General features: G+C 41.4%; 2 protein-coding genes across 4 annotated transcripts in view; one reads left to right on the plus strand and one right to left on the minus strand.

Annotated features, from left to right (window-relative positions):
- Positions 1-19,685, minus strand: part of triob (trio Rho guanine nucleotide exchange factor b) — a 70,159-nt gene extending 50,474 nt beyond the window's left edge. For all 3 annotated transcript variants that reach the window (XM_041943351.1, XM_041943352.1, XM_041943350.1), the window contains exons 1-10: positions 19,613-19,685; positions 16,563-16,677; positions 13,297-13,489; positions 12,049-12,153; positions 11,365-11,835; positions 10,277-10,399; positions 4,141-4,332; positions 2,534-2,665; positions 1,600-1,830; positions 95-217 (exon numbers count right to left, since the gene is read on the minus strand). In XM_041943351.1, the coding sequence (XP_041799285.1) occupies positions 95-217; positions 1,600-1,830; positions 2,534-2,665; positions 4,141-4,332; positions 10,277-10,399; positions 11,365-11,835; positions 12,049-12,153; positions 13,297-13,489; positions 16,563-16,677; positions 19,613-19,667 (1,740 nt within the window). In that variant the 5' untranslated portion in view covers positions 19,668-19,685. The remainder of the gene's footprint in view (positions 1-94; positions 218-1,599; positions 1,831-2,533; positions 2,666-4,140; positions 4,333-10,276; positions 10,400-11,364; positions 11,836-12,048; positions 12,154-13,296; positions 13,490-16,562; positions 16,678-19,612) is intronic.
- LOC121611005 lies at positions 6,658-9,539 on the plus strand. The gene is made up of 5 exons (XM_041943353.1): positions 6,658-6,954; positions 7,205-7,285; positions 7,767-7,853; positions 7,977-8,083; positions 8,237-9,539. Exons 1-5 carry the CDS (start codon positions 6,687-6,689, stop codon positions 8,354-8,356), a joined length of 663 nt encoding a protein of 220 aa, XP_041799287.1. The 5' UTR covers positions 6,658-6,686; the 3' UTR covers positions 8,357-9,539.
- Positions 19,686-24,121: the final 4,436 nt, after the last annotated feature.

The raw sequence follows: 24,121 nt of genomic DNA on the forward strand, positions 1-24,121 counted from the left end.
GTCTAAAGAAAGTGTGTCACCACATGAAGGAATGCTTTAGCTTTGACACAGACTGACCTTGATGTTTTCCAAATTCATTACTTTTAAAACTCACCTGTGCAACCTCTTCAAAATCTTCATGTCTCTTCTGCAGAGCTCTGGCTCTGTGCAAAGACTTCCCAACACCAGTGTGCTTGCTGAGGAAGGCCTCACCATGGTTTTCTATCCAGTCCAGCACCTTGAAACACACACACACACAGACAAATACAGCATATGTACATTTATGAAATGTGCCCAACAACACAGGGTAAATATACATTGAGGGTGCAGTATCATTTCTGAGCAGTAGGTGGTGCAATAGACTGGAATGGCCACATTCAGATCACATTAGAGTTACAGTGGTCTATAGATGACATCTCTCTCCCCCTCCGCTCATCCCCCCTTTCTTTACTCTTTTCCTCCATCTGCAGTCTGTCATATTTAAATTACACAAGTGTGGTCAATTAGGTTTTGCCTAATAGGAAATCCAGAGCAGTGCTAAGTGTCAACATTTCCACTGTGGATGAGATTAGCTATAAATCTTTGTACATAATTATCTTATTATCTATTAAACAGGTGGCCATACTTCATCTGTTTCTATGTGAGGTAATGAAAGGGATTTTCATGACGCTTTCAAGGTCTCTGAGAGAATATTTCGATGGGACAAACACGTGCACAATGCCCTCGACACTTTATATGACAGTAAATTGCATCACCATGGAAACCACTACCAAGAGAAATGGGCAATGAAAGAGTGGATGGGAGAGGGGGAAGACAGAGGCACAGAGATACAGCAAGACAGAGCGAGGGAGGGTGCAGAGAGGCAGAGAAGAGTTCATGCCCAAAGGCTAGAAACGCGGAGACGACACCAAACACCAACTCAGTAGATTTGATCTAAGAGCTCTGCCATCCAGACAGTCACACAGAGAGATAGAGACTCTCCCTGTGAAAACCCAGGAGGAAGTGAAAAAAGGCTTTGAAGCTGGAGCTGATTCTATTATATCTTAATATCACGCCGTCTGCTCTCCAGTATGGAATGCTTGCAGAATATCCCTCTGCAACACAACAAAGACTTATTGGATCTTTATGACCATTAAAAAATAATAAGACAGCAACACTTAACGTATGAGTAGCAATTCACTTGACCAAATGTTTTTGTAATGGAACACTTTCTTCGTTTTTATTTATTAACTATGGATGCAGTATACGCATGTACTGCTGCTAGTAAAATGTTTTTTATATATATCTTACCATTAATGTATTAAGTTTGTTCAATAACGTCAAAATGTATTCAGTGAAACTAGAATGTAATAACAAGCCTTTTGAAACACTCAAGAAGTTGATTATTTTCAGTAACTGTTTGGAAGGATAACTCTGTACATTGGCAGTGCATTAAATTACTTAATAGATGAGTGAAGGACAGTTTTAAAGTGCAGAGTACTTAATTGAAACACTTGAAGAGACAGCACTTCCCTCACTCTATGTTGTAGTCTTTGATGTGTGACATGCCAGCTTATGCATGCACGACAAAACCTGCTGGGGCGTTGTAGTTTGATCTGTACGTCTGCAGGTGCCTCTTACTTGCTGTACGTCCTGCTGGAAGACACACAGCTGCAGCCGCTGGTGCAGGCGGACTTTGCGATGCTGCCAGATGTTTTCCAGCTGCCTCTGATGATGCAGCACCTCATGGATGATGTCTAGGACGTGGTGCACGGCCTTGGAGTAGTTAGCCGATGCCATCAGTGAGTCAGCGCTTCCTGGGGTCAAAGGTCGCTGCAGTTTGTCCAACAGGGACTTCCCATCTTGGCTTACCTATAAAAGGTGACAGTTTGTCAGACTGAAGAACTTAATCAAGTATCTCACTTGCGAAAAAATTAAATGTCTGAAGTGTCAGCTGCTAAATTCCTCATTGAACAGAAATCCAGTTGGAGAGAACACACTGATCATGTCAGTAAAATAACAACTAAATCTATAAGCATAACTACAAAAGCAATTAATTAGGTAAACAGATTTACTGAGACTCAACAACACAGTAATTAAAAATCTTAACAAAGTGGGTCAGTCAATATGTAGAGGTACTAACTTATGAAACTACTTGACATGAAACATTCATTTTAAGAGGACTATAATTTCTGTTTCATTGTTTTCATGTCATATACTGTATATATTTGACAGTGAGGTGTTATATTATTTGCCTAGAAGCAATGAACAGGCTCCTTTAAAACTTCTCTTCCAATAATCAATTATCACCGTAATCACCATAAATTTCCATTGTTGGTTTTATGTCATTTTACCTTGTGTAAAAATATAAAACTCAGACACAAATGGACTGATTGTGGAGAGAGTTTAAACTGGAGAGTTTGGATTGCACTAAAGGCATGTGTGTATATTTTGAATACATATTTAATACATTTGGATAATTGACAGCCCTATTTTGTGTTTTGCAGAGCTGTCATGAACATTTGCATGTACATTTGTTTTTCACGCGTAGGTGTGTGTGACTGTGTGTACTGACCTCAGAGTAAGCGGTGGTGATGTGCTCATATAGTCCCTGGTGATGGTGGATCGTGTCTTCCAGATCCTGGAGTTCAGAGGGCAGCTCTCCTTCACCACATGCCTTACACCAAGGCTCCACTTTACTCATGTACTGGGGAGAGGACACACACAATACAAACACTGCATAACAAAGACCTACATATGTATACATGTAGTATTATAAATACTGATGCACTATAATATTAACTTATTTATTACTTATCATTACAATTGCTTATTATTTATTTTTTATTTATTCATAATATGTTATTATTGTTATGTTATTGTCCATTGTGTATGCATGAGACCTTTAATAATACATACTAGAAATACAATAAAAATATGATATAAAAAAGGTATTGATAATGGATTTTTTTTTAATCAAGCATCAAATTTTATTCTGCTCTGTTCAGTGATGAGGTTGTTCCAGATAATGAAAATAATTATTCAACAGTTCTCGTCTGTGACGAGACAATCGACTCCATATTTAACAGCTGCATTTATGTAGTGTGTGTATTTTTCACATACTAACACTCCACACGTTATTACAAACACAGTCCATGTTATTAGTATGTGTGAGTTCTGACACAGTTACACTTTTACCATGAGCCAGTGAAAACAAAGACTCTGCATTAGAATAGCTCACGACAGGCTGGCAGCTAATCTAGCACTACATAAAAGTTTGCCGTCCAAAGTTCAAAAAAGAGAGAAGGGACAGCAGAACATAGAGCTCTGTAGAAAGCTTTGATAAAATAATGATTGAAGTGATTATTCTGTTAAGGGAAGGGAAGAAGGAGAAGGAGAGAGGAGCTTTCTATCACAGCAACTCCACGAACCAAGAGCAGAGACTACAAATATAAGATGAAACCATACAACACCTTGTCTGTAACGCTGCCCTGCCCACCAATATTGACAACTAAAGATCAATAGCTTCCAAGTCTTGAGCATTAACGACTGCACAGAAAAGGGGGCCACTCAGCAAACAATAGGTGTCAACAACTAACTAATGCATTGTTACTGCAACCACAAGAAAAACAAAAGAAAGCAGTATTGATCATTTAAATGGTCTTTTAGGTTTGTTAGGGACAAAGCAACCCCAGTGCTTGTAAACTGTACCAGAACCAAAACATGCGTTTTCCTATTTCTCTTCTCTTTAAAACTGTATTTCTTTCAAGGTATATACAACTAGAATACGTTTTGGACACTAAACTATTCAGGAGAGCGCAAATCAGCAGTAAATCTTGTCAGACTTCAGCATACTGTGATAGATTTAATATGCCTCCACCTGTTATATACACAACATGTGCTAGAAGCCCCTAACAACTACAAACCTTGTAAAGATATGCAGATACTTTGAAGCATTCCAGTGGAGCTGCCAACAGTATATTTAGTTGAGGCAAAAATGTTTGCAGGTGTGCAAGATGATAATATGTGGATGTGTTTTTGTGCATATAATTAAACTAGGAATAAACATTTATCGCTACACGTGGCGCATGCACGTGCATGCAAGTGATGCTTTCCAGTCTGACAACATCATCAGAGCTGCACAGGACTTTCAGCGGGTCTATCAGTGTTGCGTGTCTGTACCTGGTCTGCTTTCTGGTGGAAGCTGGCAGACATCTCCAGCAGGGTGCTGCGTTCGTCCAGTGCCGCAGCGAAGGCCTTCCACTCCTGCTCAAGCTGTCCTGAGATCTGCTGGATCTGCTGGGAGGCGTAGTGGCCCGACTCCAGGAGCCGGTTCCCTACGGACATGATCCGATTGATGTTCACATACACGTTCTGCGTTTTAGGAGAGACGGAGAAGCAAGGTGGCACAGATTAAAATACACATCAAAATGAACTGAATTCAATAAGACACTTTTTGTTGCGTAATGTTTAAGTATTGCTGTGGTTTCATTTTGGGTGCCACGATGCATGAAGCCCCAAGACTGGCAGCATTTCTAAAAGGCAATCAAAGCATGTTTGTGACATATAGTAGCCACAATTACCATAACATGCACAGTACATAATTTTAGATAGAACAAAAGTCAATACATCCCCTTGGTCATAAGCTACCCCTCCCCGTTCACATATAAACATACAGAACCTTGTGGACATTAAAAAAGTCATTCACTTGGGAGACATACCTCACGTGAATAATGAAAAGAAACCCATTTGCCTCTTAATCTTTCAGTCTTTTTTAATATATGGGCTCCAAGCTGTTCTGTGTAGATATGCACGGATCAGCAAACGCTAATTAACAACTGTGTTAACAGCCTGTTATTATTCTATTCAATTACTGCTCCTGGAGTCTATTATGGCTCTTAGTTTGCTTGTTTCAATCGCAACGGGGAGGAAAGATGAACCAAACACCAGCTACAGCCTTCAAACAGAGGCAGGGTCTTGGGGAGAGTGAGTCTAGCAACACCAATTATGAGTTTTCATGAAAAGTTGCAGACACTGGTGTTATCTTTTTCTGAAATTAGGGTTTAGAAACCGTAAATTTGAATAGCTTCACTTTTACATGTACAAGCTTTTAATGCAGAGACATTTCACACTGTCCAAAATCCAGGAAAATCTTGACACTGGGACATCAAAAGCGCGAGATTTAGTCTGATGTTGACTCTGGGATAACAGAGAGTGGTGTGCTTAGAAGTATGGCTCACATGAGAAATCAAGGGAGGCCAACAGCTCTTGAATAAACAGCAGTACGTGAGCTGTGATACACACAAGAACAGCAGTGCACAGTAGAGCTACAGTAATCCTATTATACATTTTACAAAGACACAATAAAATATAACAAGAAAATGATCTCCAAGATACTACAGCTCTTAAGTGGTATTATACCGCAAGAAACTATGACGACTTTTTGGAAAGGACATATGCACAAAATGACCTCAAGCAGAACACACACCCAGTCACGACCAAGAAACCCGAAGGCCTTCAAGCCATCTGTGGGACACTATGAATTAGATTAAATAACAGAGGCTGGAGTACTCAAACACACTGGGCGGTAAAGCCTTAATCCAAAACTGATGGATGAAAAGGGGGGAGGGTCGGGGCAGAGATATGGAGAAGGTATTCCTAATTCAAAACTGCTGAGGGTATGGGGCAAGAGAAAGAGTGAGAGAGAGTGAAAAGGCAAGACAGACAAAGAGAGGGAGGAGGAAAAGGACGACAACACTGCTATCCCAGAAATAAATCAATATACAGAGCAGGAAAACAAATAAGGCCACAGAAGTATTTGCATTCCGAAAGAACAACAGAACAAGATGAGCAACTGCCCACCAGCATTTAACATACAGTACTTCCTGTCTCGCAAAAGGGGCAATGAAGAGACACAGGCAGTAAGCAGATCCCTCTGCACCGACTAACTGCTGCACTGTATTTACTTTGAGTGTCCAAATTCTACACTTCTTTTTACAAGTGTAAAATCTATGCATGGTAATGGGGCCTCGAAAATTCCAAAACCACAACTTTGAATATTTGTCACTGTTCACTTCTTATCTCATAGATCAATTTCCCAGCACCTAGCTCTCCAGTGTTCATTGTAACTATTGCTAATCTCTAGAAAATATCTTGTGTATGCAAACTGAAGGCAAATCTTTTCCATGTCTTCAGGTCTGTTTCCATTTTTATTCTATCCCTGTTGGGATTCTAAAATCATCACTTACTGTATGTAGCTTGTGTGACCTCCATTGTGCAAATATCTAACAAAAAGTACACACTTCCCACACAAGGATCATTAAAGTTTCATGATTGCTTTTGTAGGTTTAAGATATGTAATGTTATAGAGAGTGTAATGTTCTATAAATCATTATTAACAACATATGCCAGGGACTTCAGCCATCACAGACATAATCAAGTCTTCTATTTACCAAGCATCACTGTCACAAATCGAAAGGACTTCTCTATTTTCTCTCCTGTGATCCAGTTTTTTCTTAAAATGTAATTTATGATTCCATATGCAAAAGGTAAAATAAGGAAGAGGCGGTTTTATTAAGTCCCTCCCACTAAAAAAGTACTTCCTGCTAAGTAATTAGTATCAACAGCAAGGTAGTTTATGAATACATAACACACAGTCACATACAGACGAGAGACATTATTCCACAATGGCAGAGCCGGCAGCAGCAGACGGTGCTGGTGATGAATACATGACAATGGATGCTGATCAATGGATGGAACATGACGACACTTATGAAAACGGAGATACACTTGATCCTGATATAAGACAGAAGAGAGAACAGAAGAAAGATGAGTTTCATAAAGGGAAAGTTGCGACTGGGAGAACGCTGCCAAATATCCCAAACTTAAACACGGCACAATGCCACATCCACCCGCTACCCAACAGGTATGCCACTATCAGACGGCCTCCAAAGAATGCAAACAGAGGACAAGGAGTGAAACAACCACCTCATTTAGGTAAGGTACATACTCAGATTTAATCAAAACAGGCAGAGCCTGTGCACTTACCCAAGTACGGTCGAAAAATTATAATTATTAAGCTTTTGTAGCATGGAGTAAGTGATGCTGTTTTCTGATAGCCTTCCACCTAGATGGTATGCATAGAAATACTCAAATCCAAACATGAATATACAGTAAACACAGACAAGCAAAACACTAGTATATCATAATGGTAAATTACAATAACATGATGTTATCTTCTGATTAGATTGTTTCAGGTATACCACAGCGTGTTTGGGGTTGGTGTGTATTCTTTTACTCGGAGTGCTGCTGGGTCTGAGCTTCTACTGTGAGTCTGAACTTTTTTTCATTAAAACACAACCTTATTGGACCCTCTGAATTTTAGATGTCAAGTTTTCAAGGATTTATGACACTGTATGACTGTCAGACTGCTTTAGGGAGTATAGAGAAATATTTTTAATTTTATGTTGCTGGGGGTTATTATTTGTAATTTTGTGTGGAAATTTGCATGGAAGTATTTGGATAACAGGGACTTCTTTTAAGAAAATGACAACAATAACCAAAAGTTGGGCCATGAGTCTTGCAGTTCATATACTGGTGCATTTATTCCATGTTCCTTTAACTTCATAGTCAAAGAACAAGGAATCTGTGAACAATCTGCTTAGTGCCAGTGTCCAGTGGGCGAACCAGTGGGCGATAAAGGGTTAAACGATATATGTGCATGCATGAATTGTGTAAGTGAAAGTGTATTCCACTTTGCCTCTGTCAGAGGCCAACTTGAGAAACATTTGTATTGTTTTTTAAAACAGATGAGAGATTATCTCTGTTTTCTAAGAGATTGACTGAAGAAGTAGGGGAACTACAAGTCCAAAACAGTCACTTGGAAGATGAAATAAGTGAGTGGTCAATGAACATCACACAAAACAGCACAAATCCCTGATCAAACATTTTAGAAATGCTACCATTCCCATCAAAGTGAGAAAAGTTGTATAAAACTAGACTGTCACTCATCTTCACAGGAATTCTGAAAAACATCTCCAGATCAGTCTACCAGGTTTCCAGCTACGGATATAATGATTGTTCAACTGGGCTGAACCTGTTCGTACTAAATTATGAAGTGCTTGAGGTGAGGAATAGATTTGCTAGTGTGTGTGTGTGTGTGTGTGTGTTTGTGTGTATGTGTCCAACTGTGCAACATGTATATACATATATACAGGATGATAAAGTTCTGGGTAAAAAACAGCATAATCTTGATTGACAACTTTAATCGCCTTCACAGAAACAGATGGAAGGGAATTTCTATCTGAGTCGCAGGAACTTGACAACTGACAACTGCAGCCTACAGTCCTTCTGCAACTGCACTCCTGAATCTACCTGGAGCTGGTACAACCAGGATTGAGGCCAGATCAGGTCATATGTCCATGACCATGTGAAAATTTGGGTTTTATTTCTTAGACTGAAATGTCTGTCACTCATTCCGGGGAAATAGACGATTTGTCTATATGCTGTATACACACACATGTCCAAACTCCATACAGGGCAGTTTAAAGAAGTCCACTCGTAAATTTTATTATCAATATTTAGTGTGCATTTCCTGTTTATCCGAAGCCAAGCTTTTGAATTTTTCTCTGTCCTCTGTCTCTTCTGATGAAATGTTAGAGGGAAAGACGTACACACAAAACTGTCATGTCATCAATAAGTTGATAATGTTCACAAGAACCTTCATGCCCATAGCAACGATCGCTGATGCAATGTTGATGCAGCAACAAACTTTTAAAACATGTAATGCCAATGTTTAGACATCAGTGGAAACTGATGAAACATGTGCACAGGTGATTGTGTTGTTTCACCTTGTTTGTGCTCTCCCATTAATTTTCACGTCACAGAAACACAGAAACAAGAGGACACAGGCAGCATCGCCACATGAACGCATGTAAACACGCACACACACACCCACACCCTGACACTATGGATTTCCATTCAGCCATGCAGGCAACAGGAAGAGGAAACACTGCATCCTGTGGAAGAATGGGTGGAGGGGGCGGTGGTCACTCTGAGTGTAACACACTGTGTGTGTGTGTGTGTGTGTGTGTGTGTGTATACATACTATGAATATATGTGTGAGTTTATACTGCAGTTCCATCTGTCTTTTCTACTACTGTTGTCTCAGGGTTTATTGGTTTATCTCAGCCAGGAGTGTTGACACAACTGGCTTTGGGCGGTCACTGAAGCTTCCCCGGGGCCCTCATGTTGACAACACTCATTGCACATGGTTCCTAACACCAGTGATTTGTGACACTGTGAGTGGGAGGATTTAGGCCATGGGCCCTGCTCTCCTCGGCAACACTTTTGTCACACTAACAATAGTTACTTTATGACGGTGAAGTGAAATATCTGTGATTTAACACATTTTCCTGTGTAACAGTTGGGTCGTTTTGTCCAAATAAGAGGTAATGGGCTGAAAATATATATACATAGTGTATTAGTTTTGAGAGGTTGGAAGCCTATTTCAATCAAAAACAATTTTGCTGACACAAGTCCAACCTGTACATCCTTGATGGACATGAACTAGGCGTTTGGTTTAAATGCCTTGTCATATGTGCCAGATGGGGATCATGTAGCAGTACAATGGAATGTGACTGTCATTGATGAAATGTGTGAAAAATAAAATGTGACCACAAAAGGTAATTAGGGCTGTGTGTGGTTTGTGGTGAGAGGAGCACAAACACAAACAGGAATGAAGGATGACGGAGGGGTTGTTAGCGCACATTTTTAGTAAAGAAAAACCACAAAGGGTTAAAGGAACTAACAGAGCTGAGCACTGTAAGAATCCAGTCGATACAGTGTAAGGTCTTCGGCTACATTTATTAGTCAGCAACAGAGCTCCACAGACTACAGCGGGGTGCGGGAGGGCAGGGAGGGCTGTGGAGCAGAGCAGCAGAGGGCAGCACACAGCTATGGGAGGGGCAGGGAGGCAATATGGGTCAATTATGGGAACAGCACTGTGACAAGACACGACAGAGGGGGCCGAGTTGAGGCAGAGTGGAAAACAGCTGAATAATATGAGAGAGAAAGTGGCAGGACAGAAAATATCAGTCCACAGCCGGTCACAGCCAGAGGAAGAGGATGCTTTGGGATAAAGGCTGTGAAAAAGAAGAGTTGTGTGTTTGTGTGTGTGGTGGTTGTACAGGGGTGGGTGGCCTTAGCTTGTTACTGTGAATGACAAGAATAATGATAGTTAGTGACTGCATCGCCCCTGTGTGAGTGTGTTTCTGTGCGTGTGTGTGTGTGCACGACTGAGACAAAGACAGCGTCTTACCATGCAGTTCATAGCAAAGTGGTTGTGCTGGGTCTGCAGCTCGACGGCATGCTGGTGGTTCCCTCCGATCTCTGTGTAACTGGTGAGAAAAAGCCCCTTGTTGTGCATGATCCAGTCGAACATCTACACATGGAAGAGGGGGAGAAAAGGCAGTTAGTTTCACAGAATGCACTGCAAAAGGAAAAAGTCTTTCTGTGTCATGTTTACTCACAACGGCAACAGTGAAAATAAGGGCCTGTTGTTTGGTGCTTGTAATTGACCAAAACCTTTCACTGGCTTCTAGGGGTAAGTCATCTTCCAACTCTTCTGTAACAAATAGGAACTAAAGAACAAGGTCTGTGTATGTGTGCGCTTTACCCTTCATTTATGCAGCAGTGTGTGTGTGTATGTTGGGTGGATAGGAAAGGTGCGTTTATTTACAGCTCTGACACTTTCTTTAGCAGGCCTGTGCATTTGCCTCCAGCTCTGCACAGTTTATATAGCTACAGCCCCCAGCTCCAGACACACAACACCACACATGCCTGAAACACTGACCACAGGCAGGCATACACTCAATTTCCACACACACAACACACAGCTCAGATAATATTTGACCAAGATATAAAATAGGGTTTGAGTACACAAAAAACATACACAGCTCAATCTCTTACCAAAAAAGCTTTAAAAACAAAAACATGATAATCTATATATTTGAATTTCATTGGCAAGTAGTTCCAGTCCATCAAGGAAACCCCTCTGTTAAGATTGCACCACTGTATACAAACAGAGCTGCACTAATCTGGCCTACATAGAGATTAAAGTTGATCTGAGGACTTGAATGTCTGGATTAATGTCATGTTTTCAAATACTTGGCTAAGACTGGCACACATGTATGCATGCTCACACCTCAGATCAGCTCCTGTGCGGCCTGAAATGGCTGAATGTATCAAGAAATAAAGTGCTCATTGGCACATACAAAATAGAAGCACCAAGGGGCGGGAATACAAGAAGGCAGCGAGGAACCAATTAACCTTATCCTCTACATGGCTTCAATCATCCTGTGAACAGCATGGAGACAAGAATGGAATAGAACAGGATGGCACTCTGACCTTCTCTGCGTCCTGTTCGAACAGACGCAGCTGGAAACACTGGTCCAGTTTCAGCTTCCTCATGTGCCACAGCTGCTGCAGATTTTGGCGAGTCCCGTGCAGTTTATCCAACAAGCCCGTCACTTTAGCTACAAGGTTGTGTGCGTCTGCATGCGTATGGAACCCGTGATGATGGTCGTTGGAATCTCCGCTAGCTCCACCAGAGCGGTTACCGTACCCGCTTTCACTGCTACTTCCACCTCCTGCAGTTTGTGACTGTAGCCTTTGTAGCAGCCTCCGTCCTTGAGTGTCCAGCTCCTCCACGGATGCCTTAGTGGCCCTTTTCTTAAGTGCTGCATGTTCTTCCATGAGCCTCCGAGCGCCCTCCAGGTCCCGTGGGAGATCACGCTGGGACAAGGTGTCCTGGAGCTCCTCAAGGCGTGCCAATGCCCGCGCTGCATCGCTGGCAAAGGTCTCAAATGACAGCCGCACCTGAAATGAAAGTTAAAAGTTAAAATTTCAGTTATTCAGCAAGTATTCCTATAAGACAAGACGTGCTTATGAAGTCCTGCTCTGAAGAGCAGAGCTGTTTTCTTAATTAAACAAAAAAGCCTGAAGTCAAAGGCTGGTGTCTTTCTGTATGATTTTTACATAGTAAGAGAACATTTAAAAAAAAGATTAAATAAAAAGAGGAAGTATTCAAACCTCAATCCAGTCATCATGGTTGTACTCTAAGCTGCCCTCAAAGTCAGCCGTCAGCTGGGACGGGTCAACAATCTTGGATAAACCCTCTAAGGAGACCATCACCGTCTGGTGTGGGAGGCCGTATGTGGGACAAATGAAGTCGAAGGTGCCAACAAAGAGACAGATGAGGTGAAAGAGGGGTGAAAGCAGGAGAAGAAGACAAAAGGATTGAGAATGGACAATGGAAGGATGAGGGGGAGACAGGCCATCACAAATGAATTATCATCACAGTCATCGTCGTCTTCATATTCAAACTAATCAAACTATTTCCCACTGTTAAACCCAGATTATGAAAAGAATGTATGAGTCAGGGGTTCTACATCTTGTCTGCTGTTTAGATAGGTGGGGCGGACTGACAAAAAACAACATTCCAGACATTTTAAGCAGCATTCATGTTATCATTAATAAGATGGAAATACACCGACAAAAACTCTTAGGAAGTAAAAACAGAGAAAGAGAAAGAGAAAATAAATGGTCAGGTTTGGGGCCGGAGTTTCTAGCATAGAAGCAGGTTTAGCTTCTTTTTAACTGCAAGCAATCTAACACATACTTCCAGGGCTAGCCGTAGGTGGAGGTGTGAACCTATGCTATACAATCATCTTCTTGTACTGCTGGCTGATGAGCAGCAGTTGTTGCTTGATGAGGAAGAGGAGAACACATCTTGATCATTTTCCCAATTTGCAACTTTTTAGCCAGACAGTCCAACCAGTGACCTCCTGCTTGTCACTGTTTCCAACTCACACACAGTACATGTTTGACATCATAAAAAACAACAAGTGGCTTGTCCAAATCCAACTCACTTCAGCTGGGATAAAATGCTTTGCCATGTCCTATATATGTATCCTGTTTCCATAGTAACTGGGTCAGGACTAAATATACCAGCACCACATGCCCACACGGGACGGAACAGTGCCACTGTCACCGAGCAGCAGTCCAATTAGAGCTGATAAATTAAGACCGATGGCTATGCTCAACTAACGAGAACTCTATAAGAACTCTATAAATAGATTGATGTAATGAGCACCACCAATATCTCCATCTCTTGTAGAAAACTATGGAACATTCATAAATCTTATACTCGCAAGAGACTAAAACAACATCCACAACAAACAAAACCCCAGGTAAAAATGTTAAAATGCTCAGTTTTGTGTATTAGAAAGTTAAAGTTGGTTAGTTAAAGTTAGTTAAAGTATGCAGAGTCTCACCCACCTCAAATTCAAACTTTGAGCTGCCGAAGTTGGTCCTCTGCTTCTGCCAGAAGTTGTCTGGCTTGATGATGAGGGCGACGTGGATGCAAGACGGGAACGACTCCTGAAGGATCTTCAGCAGAGGCTTGATGCTGTCCCACTTAGAACCACGCATGTCCACGATGACTGTGAAGCCATGTCTGGCCACCTCCTCGCTGCAGGAGACATGAATAAAGAGGTCAGATCCTGTGATAAAGAGCACATTAACGCACAAGAAGATATATTGCTTGTAAGTGATTTTATTATGCTAACATCAGAGCAAGGCAACAAAAGGACAAACTGAATCAGATGATGCTTGATTGGAGACTGAACAAAACTGAATGAGCTAAAAGAAATAATGCCAGACTATTGAGTCACATTATCATCACCGCCCATGTAACAGAAATAGAGACAAAATAAAGCCAAAAAACAAAAAAGAGTCATTGTAAATTTTGAAAAAAAAAAAAGAAAAAAAAGAAGAGGGTTTGTTGTAACTGCAAAGATGCCAAAAAAGATTTAAAGTCCAAAGATCCCATGCAAATCTCCAGAGCATCTGGGGAGGAAAAAAAAATAGTTAAAACATTCAAGCGTTGAAATTTCCACTGCTGCTTACCAGGAGTCCTGCTGCTGTATAAGTCCATAAAAGGTTGTTTCTCAGTGTTAAAGGCTTTAATCTGAATGTGTCTAGCTAGGAGACAGAAACAGACGCAGGCCCTCCTGCTCTAACTCACTCTGACCTCACTCTCTGAAAACAGATCGGCTGCCAAATGGGTAGAGAAAAACAGAGTGCAGGGGAGGGAGAGAGAGAGAGAGAGAGACAGAGAGAGAAAAAGAGGGAGGGAGAGAGATGGAGAGAGAGAGGGAGAGGGAGAGAGAGAGAGGGAGAGAGAGAGAGAGACAGGGAGGGAGAGAGAGAGAGAGGGAGAGAGGGAGAGAGGGAGAGAGAGAGAGAGGGAGAGGGAGGGAGAGAGAGAGGGAGAGAGAGGGAGTGAGAGGGAGGGAGGGAGAGAGGGAGAGAGAGAGAGGGAGGGAGAGAGAGAGGGAGAGAGAGAAAGGGAGGAAGAGAGAGAGGGAGAGAGAGAGAGAAGGAGGAAGAGAGAGGGAGGGAGAGACAGAGGCAGATGTAACAGAAAACGGGGTAAAGAGAGAAGAAATATTTCGACAGGAGGAAGAGAAGTCAAGCTGAGGAGGAGAAGCTGACCTCCTTCTGAGTTAGTGACACATGGCTCCTTCTGAGCCTCGAGCCGGTCACCTCTGACAGACCTGTTCTCCTCTCTAGCCTTACCTCTTAACACAGAGTTGAGCCTTTTGGAGGCTTTGAAGTCTTGGTAAGGTAAGGTAGTCAAGCAAGGTAGTCTTAATATTTTCAGAGAAAGGCACTAAAAATAACCTTTTTGAATATGGTTTCAATACACTCTATTAGTGTGGGACAGAGGGAGAAGAGCATTTGTCTAGGATACATTTTAATATGAGACTGATATACAGTGATCCCTCGCTATAACGCGGTTTACTTTTCACGGTTCGTGCATTGTGTTCTGCATTCTGATTGGCTAAAAAGTCACTCCGCTTCTTCTCTACCTGTGCGTCAATAACGTTGCAGTTTAATATGAACACGTACGTAAAACAGCTTGCCAAATTTACATTACGTACGTGCAAATTCTCTTGTAATTTCGAGTTTTGCCTATCACTATGTTCTTCTCCCTAACAAACACACCTGCACCGCGGGCTTCAAAAGAAGAAAACACTAGAGAGCGGAGTCAGGATGCAGCGGCTCAGTCTGAGGAGCAGTGAAATACACCTGAGTCACTATTTGTCCGACTGTACTTTGTATTTTTTCATAATCATTTTTAATTTTCTCCTGTTTAATCCAATTACTCGGGTCACGGTGGGCGGTGCTAATCTCCACAATTTGAAGCCTTCTGTTCACATCGATGATTAAAATTATTATTTGACAGTACAGTACAGAAGTTATTTGTTAAAAAAAAAAGTTTCTAAAGTACTTTTATTTGTGAAACAAATGCTTGAGCCTGTAAAATGGTTTGTTCTTTCTTTTCAATGTATAATAGAGTATTTAATTGTACAATAATTGTAAAAAAAAAATAATAAAAGTTCCTACTTCACGGATTTTGCCTATCACGGGTTCTTTTTGGAACGTAGCCCCCGCGAAAAACAAGGGTATACTGCATTCAGCTTAGTCTGCTCTCCAAACTGAACATCAATTAATAGCCCATAAAAGTATAAAAGCAGAGAGAATGAACAGCAGAACAGTTCTTGTGACCCTGCAGGTACAACACTGAGCCGACTCTTGTTCCTCTACTTTAAGACAGAACTGCAAACTATCTACAGCATGCAAAAAACTGGCATCATGCTGACTACTGCTGACTGAAATGTACACAGACGTAAGAGTTTTTTTGATTTTGCCTTGGACATCCCAGAATGCCCTCAAGGAGCCCTGAAGAATCCTGGACTCAATTTTTGCAGCAACTGATCTGGACCACCTCTTGCCTCAAGACAAAACTGTACTGTGAAAAAGACTTTAAACGCGAGACCTGCAAAGCACCAGAAAGCGCAGCACAGGGGAGATCAGAAGCAGCAGAACAGAGGAGTGCAAGCTTCCCTCCAAGCTAATCACAACTGACTCCAAACAGAACAGAAATGTGAAGGAAAGGTGCACTTCGACTTGAACGTCAGCCTGCACAGAACTACAGAGCGAGAGCGACACTGCAAGGACATCCTGTGGCTACGTGCTTCCTGCAGCAGTTTTTAGATTTGAGTGCATACGATAAAACAGCCCAAGAAACAGGAAAGAAAAAAGAAGTGGAAATCTACATGACAATTTGTTTAATTAGAGCTGACCTCTCTGACTAGACAATATCAAGAGCAGATAGAGAGGGGAAAGTTACTAACTACTAGTATCCTACATGAAGAAGGAGCGTAGCCTTTTTGAGAGAGTTGATAGGAAATGAGAGAGGGGAGAGGAGGAAGGGGGGTCGAATCTTCACAGAGAATCCAAAACAAAACCAGCCCGGCTCTTCGTAGCCTCAGGTCAGCATTTTAAATCCAAGCAAGGTGGGAACGTCTGACACAAAGAAAGCAATGGGATGTGTGTGAGTGTGACTGGTAAGAGGCCGGGAGTCTGTTTCAAATTAACCCAGGATCAAGAACAGGGTCTATAAGTCAGATGGACTGATAAAGAAGGAATCCTCCACTGAAAGCCTTCGTAGATGTGTTTGTTAGTACATTTCCTACCTGGGAATGGTAGCCAGGTAGGCTATGAGCCTGCGCAGGTCCTCGGGTCGTATTCTGTCATGGTTGCTCCGTGCTGGAAAGGTGAGAACGGGACCCCCGCGTCTGTCTCTGCCACCTTTGGGTAGAAAAGTCTTTAAATATCAGCTACTTCTCATGTAGGTAACACTCATACAGCATGCTGTAACATGGCTGTAGCAGACTGAAATTTCAGAACACCATTTAGGCCTACATAACCGACAGAATAACAACCAAAAACATACCGAGTGAGTACAGTAGTTCTCTGAAATGACAGCAGCTAATTTGTATGGATGCCATCTGTGAATATTTCTGCAGTTCATCATGACTATACTGGCTCAAATTGAAGAGTCAGGCTCAAATTAGTTTCACAATTACAAGACTAGCAATAGCCTTTCAGTCAGAGACTGCAGTAACAACCAACACTAATTGTTAATGAACAGCGAAAAAGACTCTCTCATACGCACAATTACGGCAATGCCCATGCAGTTAACTCTAATGGGGTAGAGGTCAGGTCAGCACCATGACGAGTCAGAAACAAGTCACAAAAAAATCTGGATTTTTATTACTGTGTCATGCAGAAATAGCCCGGCCATCCCAAACAGACTTACAAGACACCACTATTTAGAAAAAGAGAACAGAAAGCAGAGCAGCAGCATCATTTTTTCCACATGCTTTAGAAACAATTAAAATTAAATAACCATACAATTCAGTGCACCATTTCATTTCATATATACATTCTGAACTCATACTTCGAGGGCCAGAGGAAGGATTCCTGCTCTCAACACACACCTGTGACTCCAAGATAAGTTTGCTATAAAAAAAATGCTTAGTGCCGTAATTGTGCTTGATTTAGATAGATGTTTGTTTTCAACAAGATGCCTTTGAATCATTTTTCCTTCAAATCTACCAAGTGACTTTCTTGTAACTGTGCTCATGCTGCACGATTAATTATTACAACACATATATTGTAATTCAGCTTTCTCAAAAATAGCAAAAGGAGAACTGCACGATTTACTCGACAGAAAATCTTTCTTATTGGCCCTGTTTTCTGACATACTAAGTAAATGATTCCACAATTTTATCATTTCACATTTTCACCTTATTAATCCAGGAATCCAAACCATATCACCTTAAACAGCCAAGGTGGGAGCAAACATATGAATGGCTAGACAACAGTGTGTGTCTGTGCTGCAGCTCTGTAACCGCTATTTTACATTCTTTCCCCACATCCCTTAAGCATAATTTAATATGGGGGAGACACGTCATAAAGCTGTAAGTAAAAAGCAACATCTATACATATTTTAAACTTGTTGACAACAGACCTTAAAGCTCTCCCAGTTAAATCTGCCAAGATTTGAATTTCGACTTCATAGGTCACATATTCATCAAAAGTAAATGCCAAACATTTATATTCAGGTGTACGTTCCAGTGCTGCAGTCCCAAAAGTCACATTTTTGCTTCTTCTTGGAATATTTTTTCCCTGAAATGAATCATCTGAGTCTTACTTTGATTTATTAACAACCTCCAACTGTAACACCAGGTCTTAACAAATATTTTGTAAATCATCCTCAGATTCAGCTGGTGGAGAAGAAGAGAGAGAACTTCATCTGCGTGCAACAAAGTGCTCAAAAGAGTTTAACTGATTGCTCCAATTCACCAAGCCAAGTCATCTACATATCTTTTAAACAGGGTAGGAGAAAAAACATCACCTCATTTAACACCAAAGGGAGTTCTAAACCGATAAGTTTGTATATTATTTATTTCTATAAAAGCAACAACTGTACAATGATTTTAACACTTAATACGCCTGCTTTTAAAATTTTTAAGGCAGGTAAATCTGTCTGAATCTAATCAAAAGCCTTTTAAAAGTCAACAAAACATACAAACAAATGAACATATCCGATTATACCATTCATCCATCAACACTTTTCTGTGTACTTGTACATGTTTCAAGTTGTCTAATAAGCTCCAACAAAGCGGAGTGACACATATTACAGGACAGAAAACTCTCTTTTATTTCTCTGTCTTTTTCTTCTTTTTGTTTGAGCAACAGATGTGTTTTCTTCCCTTATTTGAACACCAAACTTAAACTTTAACATCAATAGGGAATGAACAGGTAAGTGATTTCTCATGGGACAACCATGACATCAATACAGGTTGCATCACTTCTGTCCATAAAACCTGTTCAGGCAATTAAAATAATTAAGCGAGTGCACTTACATAACCTAATAAGTAGAAAAAGGAAGGAAGCTAGATCTTTCAACAAAATGATACCCAAGTTGCCATGTTGTGACATTTAAGAGATATACAGTATGTGTTCCCATTTGAAACTATTGCGTCTTCAAAGCACAAGTGCCACAAAGCCTTGCAACTGTGCTGATTTTATTATTAGTGTGATCAAGAGTATGGCTTCAGAACTTTTGGAAGAACTTTAATTACAAACACAAGATGTTATTTATGTTGAAACAAAAGCCTTCGTTCTGATTGGCTGACCCTGAATTGAACAGTGTGTGAGGCTGAATTCTCCACTTTTGTCTAAATGAAATAATGACTTTACCTCACTTCATGCATTTGTCTCCTCTGATAAATGCTTCTTGCATCAGCATGCAAACACAACAATACATGAATGAAACGAAGCCCACCCACGCATGCAAGGTCTCTGCAGCAGTACTGGCATACGATAGCTCCTTCAAACAAGCGAGGGAAAGAGCTTGAAATTTTAACAAGCTCATCTAAGATCAAGACCAATATCAGCTTGTTCAAAAACATTAACCTAATTCCCAACTGTTCTTTATAAACACCACGACTGAAATAGATTTCTACACTTGAAACGTGAGACGGTTGATTTTTTAAGAACTCAAGTCTCCCCAAGATGCAATCCAATTCGGAATGGCTGAGGGGCGGCTGTGTAAATGCACAACTCTGTTTTGGTTATGACTCCTCTTCACTGAAAAACAGTGGGACTGGCAGTTTTTATGAGTGTAGTGACGATATGAGATCAGTGATATATACTGCGACTGCATTTATCTGACCTGAGAGGAAGGCGACCTTCTCCTTGAGGATGGGAAGCACATCAATAGCCTTCATATCCTCATTGCGATGAAACCCTGAAACACAGAAAAGCAGAGAGTCAGCAAGCAAAATCCTGAAACAGCCAGTTACACCAATTTGAATGTTTTTTTTGTTTTCATTTTCACACCGATGTGAGCATGTGACATCTTTAGCATGCTCTGAGGTGGTCAGGGATTGTTTCACCATAAGCATGGATGCACACCTTGGACACTAGCTAGTGTGTTGATATTAAAGTGAGGAACACAAAAGGTATGGAATCTGATCATGATAACCTCGCAGACCTAAATGTTTAACCCAACCTGGTATACTTTCCACCATGGCCTCCCCTGCTCTGTCGCAGTATGTTCTTCAAATGTCAACTCTTTTGCCTCGCCTCCTCAACAGATGGCACGCTGGTTAATACCAGGAAGCAAGATGGAGCAATTCAACACACACACACTCACTCACACACACACAGAAACACACGCTCACACCAGCTGACTTTTATCTCTTTGGTGTGTCAGAGCAGTCAGTCATGAAGACACATGAGCTGATCCACTGAACAGAATAATGCAGGGATAGCATGCCATATTTTCTTGATTTCCATGGTATAACACATCTGATGATAACTGTTAAAGTGCTTTTATCAAAATACAATGTATTCTCAGTTGTTTAACATTAAACCTTCTCTGTGACACAACGATCAACTCCATGACTGCAAAGCACAGCAATCTACAGCCGACAGCTTTGATGCTGCAGCTAGTAAAAGATATACATCAGCCCTGATATTGACCACTGAATATATGAGTGTATGCAAGTGAGGAGGTGGGTGTGGGTGGCAGCAGCACCTCTCTGCAGATGCAGTTAGCTGGTGATGTCATCAGATAGCCCTCATTCCAGCTGTGAGTCATCACTCTCTCTCTCTCTCTCGCTCTCTCTCTCTCTCTCTCACACACACACACACACACACACACACACACACACAATACTATACCAGGTACCATGTACTTGATGTTGTGCAATAACAGCATGGCATAATCATAAATCATAGATTTGATCCTATTGATAGCTATGTGTTTATATAAAACTCTATCAAATCATAAATCACTGATGGTGATTGAGCCAGCACTGACTTAGGGCTTCAAACTACAGTGTCTTCTGATTGATGGCACAGACTTACCAATACCATACCAAAAATGACACTTATGTCACTTAAAAACCTCAAATAAACTGCATCAACTTCTTCCTTTACTATGAGACACGCTGTACTATATTGTGCCTGAAATTTAACTTCAGGAAATTAAAGGATTTTCTGAACTTTTGTAATTCCAACTGTGATTGGCTTTAATCCTTAAAAGGAAGAAAAAAGGGGAAATATCAGAAATTCTCCTTTTAGTCTCAGCTTCTGGAGGGGCGTGTCTGTGTTTGATTGACAGCTGCTGACAGGCTGCCAGAGTACAGGTGTTACACTGTAATGAAGACGAGACAAAGTAAACAAACTTGTGCTGCAGCCTGTGAGCAGGCAGCCTGTTGTTAGCAGTGCTTCTGAGGAGTAAGGACCACAGCAGCATCTAACAGGACCGAAGTGACATTCACGTGTACAGTAATTTTACATGCTGTTTGATGTGCTGCAGCTGAGCAGCTAATTACTGATGCAAGCTGTGCACTTTGATGGATGGCCCTTTCAATCAGCTAAGGTGCAATGCTTGTAAGTTAGATAAGAAAGAGACTTTAGCAGGAAAGCTAATGTGGGCTGATGTTCAGAATCTGTGGCTCTTGTGTAGCAGGCTGCTGTCTGGCTCAATGTGACCGCCTGCTCTGCCTCTGCTAGAACGCTGATGTTACTGCTCTACGCACGATTTGATTGGTTGTAAATGCATGCACAAAAATTGCTATTTAATTTCAGTTGGACTTCAACACTTCACAGTCCCAACTCACAATCTAGTCAGATACAGGGTGGGGGGAGGGGTCATGAAAATATGACAAATATTTATATATTATATTTAATAGGGGTCAAAAGGGAGAGAAATACTGCAGAGGAAATAGCTAACAACTTTGCATGAACACTGTGCTGCTTTGACAGTTACAATATAAACATTTAATCACACTGACTACGAATGGAAACGAGCTAATTAGATAGTGGCTAGACTGCTGGGTGCTGAATCATGCGCTCACATACACACACAAACTGGATGCCCTCAAATAAAAGTCAGTCATGACTGTAAATTCATTTTAAACTACAGTAAAGCCAGAATCCAAAGCAGGAGTCAGTGATTACTCAAAGTTGAATCTCTGCTCTCAAAATATGGATATTTATCAGCCCACAGCTCGATACAAGCAGGGAGCGAAGCAGTAACATGTAGACATTTTTCAACATGAGTGTCATTAAACCTGTGACTGCTCCTTCCAGGTTGCAAATGAGTTACAACCCAAGGATATAAGGGGAAGAAAGGAAGGGTGGCAGAACTCAAAGCAAAGACAAAATGAATGACAGAAAGCTACATAAATGTGTGGATGGACAGATGAAAAGATAAATGGATCAAAGGCAGACTGAAAAGGAGAGGGACAAAGACAAAGTGTGTGGTATGAAATGACAGGAACAGGCTGATAATGATTCATGCGAGAACGGGAAGAGAAGAATGGGGACAGACAAAACTGCAGTGTACAGCGAGACAGATAATAATACAGACAGAGGAGACTGCAGAAAGAGACAGCTAAATAACTCCTACGGGTTTTAATGGCTCCTGTAATATCGATTTCATCCACGGTCTGAGGGAGTTAGGGGCAGCAGTCAGGCCTGGATGACAGCACATTAGCTCACAGTGGGAAGTGGCCGGATCGGACGCAACCTGACTCACGGACAAAGTCACAACCGGCTGAGACGAGGTGAGACGAGGTGGCAATAATGGTTTCATTCTCTTTCCACGGCTGGCGAGAGGAGAGGGGGAGAGGCCAAACAGCAGAGCGAGTAGCTCGCAATCCACACTCGTAGTTTTTATGATCTCCCTCTCTGGTGCAGAAATAACCTGCTGCACCTGTTTCTCATCCAGCCTGCCACCCCTCCATCTATCCCTCACACACAGAGAACATGGTGAGAAGATTGAGCATGGCGTAGCGTTCACTCTGTGTCTTCAAAAGATCCAGAGTGTGTGCATGTGTGCGTTGAACATCAGCAATAGAGGGCACAAGCAGAGAGGAAAAATACTCCTCCTTCACTTTGTGTGTTAGCCAATGCGTGCATATGTGTTTCCTGTGAAATGTGTCCAGACCTTGCTGTGGCAGTTTATGTAAAACACTGGCTTAAAGCCAACACTGACCTCTCTTAGAGTGCCATAGCCAGGCTAAAATTGCACTTCGTCACCTTTTTGAACACCACATCAGACCGAGTCTGGCACTTTGGGTTTATGTGGAAGGCTGCAGTAAGATAGAAACAGATGTGGCTGCCATGCAAGTTGCATATCTTAATGCTGCGACACCGGATTTTGGAGATTTGGTTGGAAAATTCCACATAAAGTTTTGCATGCTCCTAAAAAAATGGAGAGCAGCAAAATATAAATAGCTGCTGGTGAAGAGTGAGTTGCTTCCACTGTATGATTACTAAATGTGATGTCAGCACAGTAAAAGAGGCACAATGCTGCAAGTATACATGCAACTGCGCAGTATTTTCTAATTTCCACCATGTTTATATGCAGCAATAACCCAAACAGTATCCCACAGAAATAAAGTATTACCCTACACACTGTGATTCATGAAATCCCATCATCGCCTCTCGCTACTAACACACCAGAACACACAGGCACACACGACAATCTCCTCTCTCCACTACACACAGCCCCTCATTTACAAGTCTGCCGAGCATGAAATAAAGCTTTTCAATCACAGACTGCTTGTTCATAACACACTCATAATGAGAGCAATCCATTTTACTGGCAGCCTGCGCTCTGTAAAATTAGGTGAAATGCATATTGTTCGTCCAAGAAAAAAGGTTTTTACTGCAAGCTTTTCTGTGATTATTATTTTTCTAATCTAGAATTCAAAGCAGGAAAAGGAAGAAGAAAGGCGGCTCTCACTGTGACATGTCTGTCCTTGCAAATCTGCATAGTAACAGGAAATACAAGGTGATGACAGCGGGATATGGAGATCAACTGCACACGACAGGCAGTGGATCATTCAGACATAAGCAATGCAGGAGTGTCAGATGCCAGTCTGTCATTCATGACACACACAGAGAAACACACACACATACAAACATGGGCATTTACATGTGCACTCTTCTTCTCTCTGCAGATTTAGTAATAGAGGCATCTTGTGCATACACTCATCAAGGGGACAATGACTGCATATCATGTGCAGTATTTTTTTGCTTGAGGTGGCTTGACAACACATAATGCATGACATACAATAATGTTCTCACTTGCCAGCTATGCACTTTAAAGCGTAAGAGTGGAACTGGATTTGTTCATGTTGCATTCTGATACTTATATACTCCA

This window comes from Chelmon rostratus, chromosome 8, assembly GCF_017976325.1.
Source record: "Chelmon rostratus isolate fCheRos1 chromosome 8, fCheRos1.pri, whole genome shotgun sequence".
In the NCBI taxonomy this organism is placed as follows: Eukaryota; Metazoa; Chordata; class Actinopteri; order Chaetodontiformes; family Chaetodontidae; genus Chelmon; species Chelmon rostratus.